Consider the following 12,026-nt stretch of genomic DNA (forward strand, 5'->3'; position numbering starts at 1 on the left):
GAAGATGATTAAAAGGAAGGAATTTTCGGAAATTGGTGAAAGTAAATATGGCATTTGAATTTCCAGACACGACACAGGAAATGCGGCTATGAATAAGCCAACCATCTGAGAGATAAGGTAACTAAATGCCAATTAGTGGGACGGGGGGCTAGGAATTGATCATGGTGTGTGTAAGAAAGTATTTTTCAGGATGGACGATGAAGAAATCGCCGTTGGAAAACCATGATCTTGACCACAGAGGCCGTCGATCTGAATGGGTCCTTCAACAAGGCAGATGTGACCAGCGCTTCAGAATTTTGTATTGATTTTTGTGATGACTGTGAAAATCCCATGTGGGAACGGGCTACTGGCTAATGCCTGCATCGATGTTTGTGATGATTGTGATACTTGTGTGGAAAACCCATTGCGTGTGCTGGCTAGCGCCTCTTATGTATTATGAATGACTGGCAAATAGATAGTCTCGCATTAGTAATGGAACGAATTGGAAACGAAACCTGAATCGCAGAACTACAATTGGAAAACGAATTAATGCATATGCGAACGATGGTGATGCAGAATCAAGTGGTTTTGGATATGTTGTTGGCAGAAAAGGAAGGAGTATATGGGGTAATCGATGAACCTATTTGATGCTTGGGATTCTGATAATGATTATGATTTTAGTTGGGATGATTTAACCTGTGATTTAGAAAGTGTAGGTTCTTTTAAAAGTCATTGCTATTATACCAGCAGTGAGGAGCGGATAGCAAACATGTATCCGGGAGAACCACCCTCACCACCACTTACACCACCCAGCAATCACATGTACAAGGCTTGATGGCATTTAACGTCGATTGTTTGCCCTGATTCGCGAGGACCTCACCTGCATAAAGAGGGCCCTTAATCTGGCTGGCAACCGGGTCGCACCTACGCTGCAGCGAGGGTGGATTCGGAATCTGGCGGGCGGCAGCAATCTCTTAAACCAGGCGCCGTCGTCGCGAATTATGGCTAACAATTCATACGTTGAATGTTAGACGACCAGTTAGGGCCGGTATCTCTCTTTGAGCATACGTGACGCTATGTCGTGCCTGGCATGTAACTAATTGATGAATTTGGTGTCTTTCCAAGGAGGTGTCTTGTAAAGACAAAGGAAGGAACTGTCAGCCATTAGGGTTTTAGCCCCATGACTCAATTGATCATAACATCTGAGATTATATATCGTGCTTCTGGAAACTGATTTGAACTCAGCTGCAGGCAGAGGCGAGTGGACAAAAAGTGGTTTCGAGGCTCAACGTGCAGGGTGGATCCTTAGCCTAGTAAATTAGTCCTTGAATGAATGTGCCAAACAGTAGATAAAATGCTCTCGACCCACGTACAGGAAAAAAGATGTCATCCAAACGCCTCCTTCACAAAGGGAATAATTAATTATATATCTTCGTAGTGTTTAGTATGTCTCCTAAACCAAGGACGTATCCAATCTTCATCTACCATTTAGCCTAGTGTATAAGAATATTTACTTCGGCCTGTGCTCGGGTCTGATATGTTTAGATAGATAGCCAAAAAAAGCGTAGCCTATCATTATGCTTACATCTTGTTGTCTAAATTTGACCTTCTGTAGGACGGGACAATGGGAGATGTTGTCCTTATGGCCTTGTATTGCTATGTTTTTAGCGCAGATTCTTGTCTAATATTTTGCTATAAATGAAATGCCTTTCCACTTATTTTTCAGCGAGTGTCTTGAGGAATTGCCCGCTGCGTGTAGGCGGCGCATTCTTGAGCCTCGCTCCACACGTGTGTATATAATCGATTTTATTAAACATTGTTGTTCTTCTTCCTCTGATTCTTCTTCTTCTTCCTTCCCTTGAGGTCTTCGATCTCGACACGTATATATATATATATATACGTATATATTATATATATATACATATATATATATATATATATATATATTATATATATATACATATATATATATATATATATATATATATATATACATATACATATATATATATATATATATATATATATATATACATATATATATATATATACATATATATATATATATATATACATATATATATATATATATATATATATATATATATATATATATATATATATATATATACATATACATATATATATATATATATATATATATATATATATATATATATATATGTATCAATTTCTCAAGGAACGACTTTCTATGTGTTGCCACCATTTTGTCGGCAAACAACTGGGCTAATCTGGGATTTCTGGAGGGTTAAATTTATTATCTTCTTTTATAACCAGCATGGGAATAACTGGATCACAAGCCGACAACAGCCATTGGCTGTGATAGTTTGGCCATCTTTCAAGGTCTACTTGGCTCTGAACATGGGACGGTCACTCGGGTGCAGTTGCATCCTGTCTAGAGGTTGCCGTATGCTCGACAATATTTTCATTTTCGCCGTATTGCCTCCACTATGATGGCATCACAAACGTGGTGGCTATGGCAAATAACAAAGTGCTAAATTTAACAAAGGCAAATAACAAAGGGATCAGACTTTTGTGCAGGAATGAAAGTCAAGGAATCACAAAAACAACTTGTGCAAAATATCTACTTGAAATTTAATGCATATAATTTAAATTAACTATGTAGAGAACAATTTACACAATAATATATTCCAGTATGTATATGGGCAATTCCACGGCTACTCACATTACATATATATATGTAGATGCATTAATGTAATGTATTGTAATGTGAGTAACCGTGGAATTGCCCATATACATTATATATATTGTTGCGGTTGTGCCATAAAGGCAGACCCCCCTATTGTCAATTGCACGACAACATGTAGCCTGCATTAGTCAGTTATGTCTTATTGAATGTAAAGATTAGCCCTTTCCCATTGAGTAGTAAAAAAAGACCAAATATGCGTTGAGTTAGGCAGGATGTCAAACCTTAGTGTGGTTAAGGGAAGCCATAACACCTAATGTGCAGAAAGGCGTGGCCAAAAGCACGGCCCACGTGACCAATGGCGAGCCGGGAACCCGTCACCATGATGCGACAAGCCTCAGCCAATGGGAGGCTCTGGAACATTTTGAAGGGCGTGACCAGTTCTGATAATAGCCCACGCGCAGGCATTATGATTCTCTTGCTTTTTGGGACTTCACCGAGGACACACCTGAGCTCTTGCCCCTTTCGCCACGCCCACGAGACCTCGCTGGCTTTTTCATATCTCCCACGACACGTGTTTGGCCTTTTTGTTCGACGCCCGACACCCATCGCGTCTGCACCGATCTTTTGCGCCATCCCGCTGACCCGCAAGTGTTGGCATTTTCTACACGACTCACCTGCGCTGAAGTTCATCTACCTGTGCTAAGTTCGTCCGTGCCAACTTCGAGGCGGCGGTTCATCCTGCGGACCTGACCTCATTGAACTGCGAGCCGCGCACACCAGACCACGTGGTCACCAGCGAGGAATCCCAGCACGTACATCGGTATGCCCTTTAACCAGAGTGTTATTCCCTGAGTGTGTGTCAGAGTGTGAAGGCACCAGTGGTGTTTATAAGGATAGGTAAGAATTGTTAAGGTAAATCTTCGTCTCTGTTTCTCTGTGCCTTCCAAATAAAAAGCTGTACATTCTTACTTCCAACCTGTTCGGTACGTCTTTTCTCCATTGGCCTAGCATCACCCGGGACAGAATTTGGCTAGACTCAGGTCCATAAATCTCGTGGGGTAACGCCGCTTTCCACACCGTGCAAAACCGCTCGGCATCCATAACGTGTGGTCTCGTGGTTAGGATTCGACGCTCACCTCGTACCTCCGGGCCCCCGCAAGAAATTGTTGTCAGGAGTGGGGATTTGAACGTCGCCCTCACCGCAACAAATTGTCGTCAGGAGTGGGGATTGGACCCTCCCGCAACAAATTGTCAGGAGTGGGGATTTGAACCACCGCAACAATATATACATCATTTTCGCAAAGGTGTCTATGCAAATGCCAACATTGATTTTCGGATTCTCCATGCTCTGATTATTCCAAAAATGTACAGGTTTGCTAATCTCCCAAAATTTTGAACGAAATTATATTTGTTAACATAGTGAACCTGACTAATGCAACGAATTTAGAATTTAAAATGGATTCAAATTGAACAAATTAAAGCGACCTTACACAGCAAAGTATTATAAACAGATGAGAGACGTTATAGAATGTTGAAGAAGTTTCAATTAAGGATTAAAGTTCAAAATGTAAATACGTATGTAAGGCTTTTTGTAATGTAAGGCTTTTTAGTATGTAAATACGTATGTAATGCAAGGCTTTTTCGGCCTTCATTTTTCTTCAGAGGTCTAACGTTTCTGAATTTGTTCTGGGGAGAATGAAGGGAGGTGATGAAGGGCAGAATGGGAAGTGGTTCAATCTCAAAGTTCGATAGTGCTGAGGTGAGGCAATGATTCAGCCACGAGTAGAGATCGAGCGAGGAAGACCTTCAGGCATCAATGCTCTGCCCGAGTAACTTTCAGGTCACCTGAATATCCAAGGGGCAGGAACAATTCCCTGTTGTTCTAAATACCACCTCTTGGAACCATGTTCTGGAGCTCCTTGCCAATGATTCTCAATGCCACAACATGCACTCTGAGTCCCACATCCCCCTCCAATCACCCCCATCCCATCTCCATCGTATACCACAAAATTAAATTGGAACAGCATTGTGGCTGTCCTGTTTGCCAGCAGCCATTAGGGTGTCTCCTCTTCCTCCTGCACAACTACATTTCCTGTTTGCCAGAATAAACTCTGTGCCAACCCACAGCATTCTCGGTCAGGTCTAGGTCACATTATCCTGCCCATATTATTACACTTTAAGAATACACTTCTAACTCCTATACAGTTCTGATTCATGATCCATCGAGCTGGTAAGTTATTTATTTATACTCTCAACGTTCTCATATCAAGTTTGTAGAGGGAAATAGATGAAGATACACAAGACAGGACGAACATTACACAAAGCGATTTTTAAATAAATTAACATTCTGATTTACAACAATAAAAAAAATGAATACGAATGAATGAATGAATTCATATATGAATATTCATTCACAACAATAAAAGATAATACAGAAAATTTCCCGTGATGATTTGTCCACTATTCTCACTTGTTGCATCATAAATAAATGGCTCCTTAAACAATGCTGATTTACTTCATATGTTTCAACTGACAATTTAACACCATAAAGATTTTACATGTCATACAATAACTACTATATGTATTAAAACAGTCCAACAAGCTTGCTGTACAATAAACAAGTGCAATGCAACCTATTAACCCAATGCCTCGCCATGTTATCTAGATTACAGTATATCTGAGAATCAAGGATACATATACATTTACATATGTATATATATATATATACAGTCACATGAAAAAGTAAGTACACCCCATGTAAAGTTTAGACTTTTTCAACATATTTCAACATACAGCTATTTGATCTTCATTTCAACAATATTGAAAGATAAAGGTGATATAATATAACAAATATCATGAAACAGTTACATTTTGTAGTCCATTGTATAATTTAAATAAACATAAATGCAAATTTCGCATGTGGAAAAGGGAAGTGCACCCCATGAAATGTTTTTTAAAATATTTTTAACATATGTGGACATATCAATATTTGATCTTCATTTAAACAGTATCTATAGATAAAGGTGATCTAATTGAACAAAAACCAATGAATGTTGACTTTGCAATAATTTATTCAACAAAAAATTAACAGAGATGCCATTTCCTTTTGTGGAAAAAGTAAGTACACCCTTGGCTCTAATAGGTGGTATTGCCCCCTTTGGCAGAAACAACTTCAAGTAGGCGTTTCTTATAACTGTCTACCAGTCTCTGACATCGACTGGGAGAAATTTTTGCCCACTCCTCCATGCAGAATTCTTTCAGCTGTGCGATGTTAAAAGGGGATTCTTGCATGCACAGCTCGTTTCAAATCCCCCCACAACATCTCGATGGGATTTAGATCCGGGCTTTGACTTGGCCATTCCAGAACCCTCCATTTCTTTCTTTTCAGCCATTCCTTGGTGGATTTACTGGTATGTTTAGGGTCATTGTCATGTTGCAAGGTCCACCTTCAGTTGAGCTTCAACTTTCCAACAGATGGCCTCACATTATCCTCAAGCACCCTCTGGTACAATGAAGAATTCATAGTGGATTCTATGATGGTGAGCTGCCCAGGCCCTGATGCAGCAAAGCTGCCCCAAACCATAATATTTCCACCACCATGCTTTACAGTTGGTATCAGGTTATTGTGCTCAAATGCTGTCTTTGGTTTTCGCCAAACATGTCTTCTGGTACTGTGGCCAAATAGCTCCACCTATGACTCATCTGTCCAGAGCACATTGTTCCAGAAGTGCTGGTCTTTGCCGAAGTGTTCATTGGCAAACTTTAGTCTTGCCCTGATGTTCTTTCTGGACAGCAAAGGTTTCCTCCTGGCACACCTCTCATGTAGATCAAATTTGTGCAGCCTCTTTCTAATGGTAGACCCATGCACTTTGACATCAACAGTGGCAAGAGCTACCTGCAGGTCCCGTGATGACATTTTGGGGTTCTTAGAGACTTCTTTGAGCATCTTGCGGACAGCTCTCGGGCTGAACTTGCTGGGGCGGCCTGGCCTGAACAAGTTGGCAGTTGTTTGGAATCTTCTCCACTTGTAGATGATCTTCCGGACAGTCGAATGATTGATTTCAAATTCTTTGGAGATCTTTTTAAATCCCTTCCCAGACCCGTAGGCATCTATAACCTCCTTTCTGAAGGCCTCAGAGAGCTCTTTTGATCTAGGCATGGTGACGCTGCACACTTCAACAACAAAGAGCAAACCAAACTAAATATCTGAGGTTTAAATAAGACAGGTTCCTCCAAGATCCTCTCTAACGATGTTCTAATCATTTGCACCTGAGCTGGTGCACCTGATTCTAATTTTAGGTATTTGAAGTGGTGATAAATGTAGGGGTGTAGTTACTTTTTCCACATGCGAAATTTGCATTCATGTTTATTTAAATTATACAATGGACTACAAAATGTAAATGTTTCATGATATTTGTTATATTATATCACCTTTATCTATCAATATTGTTGAAATGAAGATCAAATAGCTGTATGTTGAAATATGTTGAAAAAGTCAAAACTTTACATGGGGTGTACTTACTTTTTCAGGTGGCTGTACATACATATATATATATATGTATGTATACATACATACATACATATATATATACATATATATATATATATATATATATATACAGTGCATTCAGAAAGTATTCAGACCCCTTCACTTTTTTCACATTTTGTTATTAAAAAAAAAAAAAAAAAAAAACTTTTTTCACATTTTGTTATGTTGCAGTCTAATGCTGAAATCGTTTAAATTCATTTTTTCCCTCATCAATCTACACTCAATACCCCATAATGACAAAGAGAAAACAGGATTTTAGAAAGTTTTGCAAATTTATTAAAAAGAAAAAACTGAAATATCACATTGACATAAGTATTCATACCCTTTGCTATGACACTTGAAATTTAGCTCAGGTGCCTCCCATTTCTCTTGATCATCTTTGAGATGTTTCAAGGAAGCCTCTCCTCAGTGAAAGACATGAAAGCACGCTTGGAATTTGCAAAAAAGAACCTAAAGGACTCTCAGACTGTGAGAAACAAGATTCTGTGGTCGGATGAAACAAAGATTGAACTGTTTGGCTTCCGTCTGGCCACTCTGCCATAAAGCCCAGATCGGTGGAGTGTTGCAGTGATGGTTGTCCTTCTGGAAGTTTCTCCCATCTCCACACAGGATCTCTGGAGCTCAGCCAGAGTGACCATCGGGTTCTTGGTCACCTCTCTTACCAAGGCCCTTCTCCACAGATTGCTCAGTTTGGCCGGGCGACCAGTTCTAGGAAGAGTCCTGGTTGTTCCAAACTTCTTCCATTTAAGAATTATGGAGGCCACTGTGCTCTTGGGAACCTTCAATATCGCAGAGATTTTTTTGTAGGCTTCGCCAAATCTGTGCCTCGACACAATCCTGTCTGAGCTCTGCAGGCAGTTCCTTCGACCTCATGGCTTGGTTTTTGCTCTGATATGCATTGTCAGCTGTGAGACCTTATATAGACAGGTGTGTGCCTTTCCAAATCATGTCCAATCAATTGAATTTACCACAGGTCGACTCCAATCAATGTGTAGAAACATCTCAAAGATGATCAAGAGAAATGGGAGGCACCTGAGCTAAATTTCAAGTGTCATAGCAAAGGGTATGAATACTTATGTCAATGTGATATTTCAGTTTTTTCTTTTTAATAAATTTGCAAAACTTTCTAAAATCCTGTTTTCTCTTTGTCATTATGGGGTATTGAGTGTAGATTGATGAGGGAAAAATGAATTTAAACGATTTCAGCATAAGGCTGCAACATAACAAAATGTGAAAAAAGTGAAGGGGTCTGAATACTTTCTGAATGCACTGTACATACACACACACACACACATATATATATATATATATATATATATATATATATATATATATATATATATATATATATACACACATACATACATATACTGTATATATATACATACATACATACATACACACATATATATATATATATATATATATATATATATATATATATATATATATATATATATATATATATATACATATATATATATATATACATATACATATATACAAATATATATATATATATACATATATATATATATATATATATATATATATACATATATATATATATATATATATATATATATATATATATATATATATATATATATATATATATATATATATATAAGTAGATCTATGTGCACACACTCACTGATACTGATGCCGATTACAATCGCCTCTCCCACCCCTTCGGTAACAGGCGAGGAAGATAATCCAATCTACACAAATACAATTGAATTTGCATGTGATCCCATTGAAAACAGAAAATTTTAATGCCCAAAAGGAAACCCACCAAGTCTTTCGATGAAAAGATCCATAACTTTCTGGGACGTCCTTACACATCCAAAAACACATGTATTATGAAACATTGCACTTCCTCTTCATTCCTATATCTCCACCCTAAAATCTGGTTATTTGTTGTTTCATCGATTCTCCGGAAGTGACGTCCAAATCCGTGGCAAAAGATGCATTGTCCATGCCCTCAAGTCCTCCTGTCTTCACAGGCCACACTCCATTTGCCGCTTTTTCTTTCTGTTGGGCCACATGGGAAACACGAGATGTGCAATGAGTATTTGAGAAGATAAGTTCTTCATCTTAATTATATGTGAAACGCCGAACTTGTGTCAAACAAAAGAGGGAAATTATCAGACGACATTAAGCAACAATGCAAATGAGGAGCTGATGAAGAGTATGTTGAACATACACTTTCCGCAGGGTTATCTTCGTGAGGAACTCCACACCACATCATCTTACGGAGTCGGTCAGAACAGCAGCAAAAGTAGTCGCAGATGGGTCGGATGAGCTTTGGGTTTATGCTTCCCCTGGCGTTTCCCCCTGCCATAATGGAGAATGCTTACGGTATGTCTTAAGCATTCCTTACATAACAATAAATTGCACCAACTGAAAAATCATAAAACTGAAAACATTGCAACTCCGCGTGCATTGCACAAAGTGGGGTTAAGCAATAGGTTCACTCTGTCTGTCTGTTAGTCTGCCTACAGACGTCTATGATTGATCTACGATCTAGGAAGTACTTAATTTCAACTAAATTTTACATTTTGAACACTGTAGAACGTGAATCCGGAAGACTTTAGTTTAGCAAGACTTTGGCTCTGAATTTGGCAAATTGTACAGAATCTCGTCCCGAGCACACAGAGGTGTAAGTTAATTGTTACCTCCGCCACCGAAGGTGGATGGAGGTTATGTTTTCACCCCTGTCTGTTGTCTGTGAACAAGACATCCCAAAAAGTTGTGGACGGATTCAAACGAAATTTGGCAGATATGATGGCAGAGAGTATGTGACAAGGACGAAATGATTAGATTTTGGTGAAGATCTGATTATGGATTCGGATACGAGAATTATTTAATTTTTAAGTGATTCTTTGCCAATGTAAACTTTGGAAAAACTGTTGTTGTTTTTTTTACAGCCTTTAAAACTTTTATTTTTTCAATTGAATTATCTACTTTAACACTGTAAAACACAAATCGGTTTGTTGGCAATTCCAAAAACCTCCAGTTTAGCAATATTTGGACAAAATATTACTTCATTTACGGAATATCGCCCAATCAAATTTGCCGCTCAGGCTCTCAGGGTGGTGGAATATCGAGATTCAGACAAAATTGTGGCCTGTGATCGGAAACATGCTCGAAAATGCAAGAGCTAAAAAGACTCTTCTCATGTCCTTTTTCTCAAGACTGCATGGGGTAAGGTGTTCTATGAACTCTCTGGTTAGCTCTGTTACAAAGTGAGAATGACACACCTGTAAGAAAACTTGCAATCACTCCAAAAACGAGGACTGTCAGGAATCCCAGCATGCTGACGTACAGATAGGAAATTGAGTACAAGCTGCTTGCAAGAGCAGGCCTTGGGGAAGGGGGAAATAGGTGGGGATGGGGATAGGACGAAGGGAGGCATTTGTAACACATCTGTTAAAAAACATTTGTAGCACATCCTATGGTGCTGTACAAACAACTTTTGGGTTACAGATTTCAGGTTACAGATTAGATTTGGGTGACTGGAAAATAAGAGACGGCATCATCACTGATGTGAGTATAGCACTCCGTAAAGAATGGGTGCAATGAAATTTGCTCTTGCCCTAGTACATTGACCTGATGAATTGAGTATCAAGAATTACCTTTCAGCTGTTGAGGCTGGCAAGGTTGGCATCGTGACGTTGCATGTGAGGTTTGAAAGTGGCAGAGGCCGTGTTATGTCCGCAGTTGGGCGGTAGACTTGACCACCAACACCAACCCAGATGGAAATTACATAACCACAGATGATGCCTATGAAAGAACCCTGGACAGAGCATATATTAACAACACTTCCTATGTAAGAAAGTCAAATTTTTCAAAATTACAAAAATTAGTTAAGAAAGGCAAAATTACATTCTTTAGTTAAGTTATGTCGGTTATGACAGGAGGGAGGATAATCATTCTGAATACAGCAATTATTATTGTTGGGACTATGATTATAGGACAAGATGAGATAACTGCAGTTATATGCTTTGCAGGTGGCCTTTTCAATCTGTGTAAATGTTCAGAAGTATCGTTGCACAGCAGGGGAACATTTTGCAGGCAGATGCTTCCATCTGCAATAATAAAATAGACAAGCGTTACGCCTAGGTCCCCCGTTGTGAGTTGATAAAGTGGAAGACGTGGAAAACATGCTATGATATGATATTTCGCTCACAAGGTTCAGACATACATGGAGGCGGCCATCTTGTATTTTGACGTGGCGACCCAATTTTCAATAGCGTTCTTCCTTATGCCGAGATATACCCACACACCAAATTAGAAGTTGATACTTCGCTTATTTTTCAAGATATTCATCTCACAAGGTTCAGACATACATGGCGGTGGCCATCTTGGATTTTGACGTTGCGACCCAATTTTAAACAGCGTTCTTCCTTATGCCTAGATACACCCACACACCAGATTAGAAGTTGGTACTTCGCTTATTTTTCAAGATATTCAGCTCACAAGGTTCAGACATACATGGCATCAGACATACATGGCGGCGGCCATCTTGGATTTTGACGTGGGTTGCACCCACACACCAAATTCGAATGCGGTCCTTCACTTACGCACGCACTCATGCACGCACGTACGCCCACACGCACGCACGCACGGACAGACACACGGACGGAGGGGAAAACCATAGTCCCCCTTTCGCTCCGCTGTGCGACGGGGGAAAAATATAAGACACGATGCTTCGCTGACGGGAATACCAATCTTGTTTAAAAAAAATTGAGGTCACATGCATCCTCCCCTTCGTGAAGCACCACGTCGTACCAATCCGTCACCTCTCACCCTGAATGAGATTCA

The 12,026-nt window shown here is 39.4% G+C and overlaps 1 protein-coding gene across 1 annotated transcript in view; it reads right to left on the reverse strand.

Annotated features, from left to right (window-relative positions):
• Positions 1-8,955: 8,955 nt before the first annotated feature.
• Positions 8,956-12,026, reverse strand: part of SLC5A8 (solute carrier family 5 member 8) — a 77,025-nt gene continuing 73,954 nt past the window's right edge. The window contains exons 12-15 of the mRNA XM_068123312.2: positions 10,838-10,998; positions 10,463-10,566; positions 9,406-9,536; positions 8,956-9,233 (exon numbers count right to left, since the gene is read on the reverse strand). Coding sequence (XP_067979413.1) covers positions 9,102-9,233; positions 9,406-9,536; positions 10,463-10,566; positions 10,838-10,998 — 528 coding nt within the window. The 3' untranslated portion in view covers positions 8,956-9,101. The remainder of the gene's footprint in view (positions 9,234-9,405; positions 9,537-10,462; positions 10,567-10,837; positions 10,999-12,026) is intronic.

This window comes from Myxine glutinosa, chromosome 7 (assembly GCF_964187855.1).
Source record: "Myxine glutinosa chromosome 7, kmMyxGlut1.1, whole genome shotgun sequence".
NCBI classification, from domain to species: Eukaryota; Metazoa; Chordata; class Myxini; order Myxiniformes; family Myxinidae; genus Myxine; species Myxine glutinosa.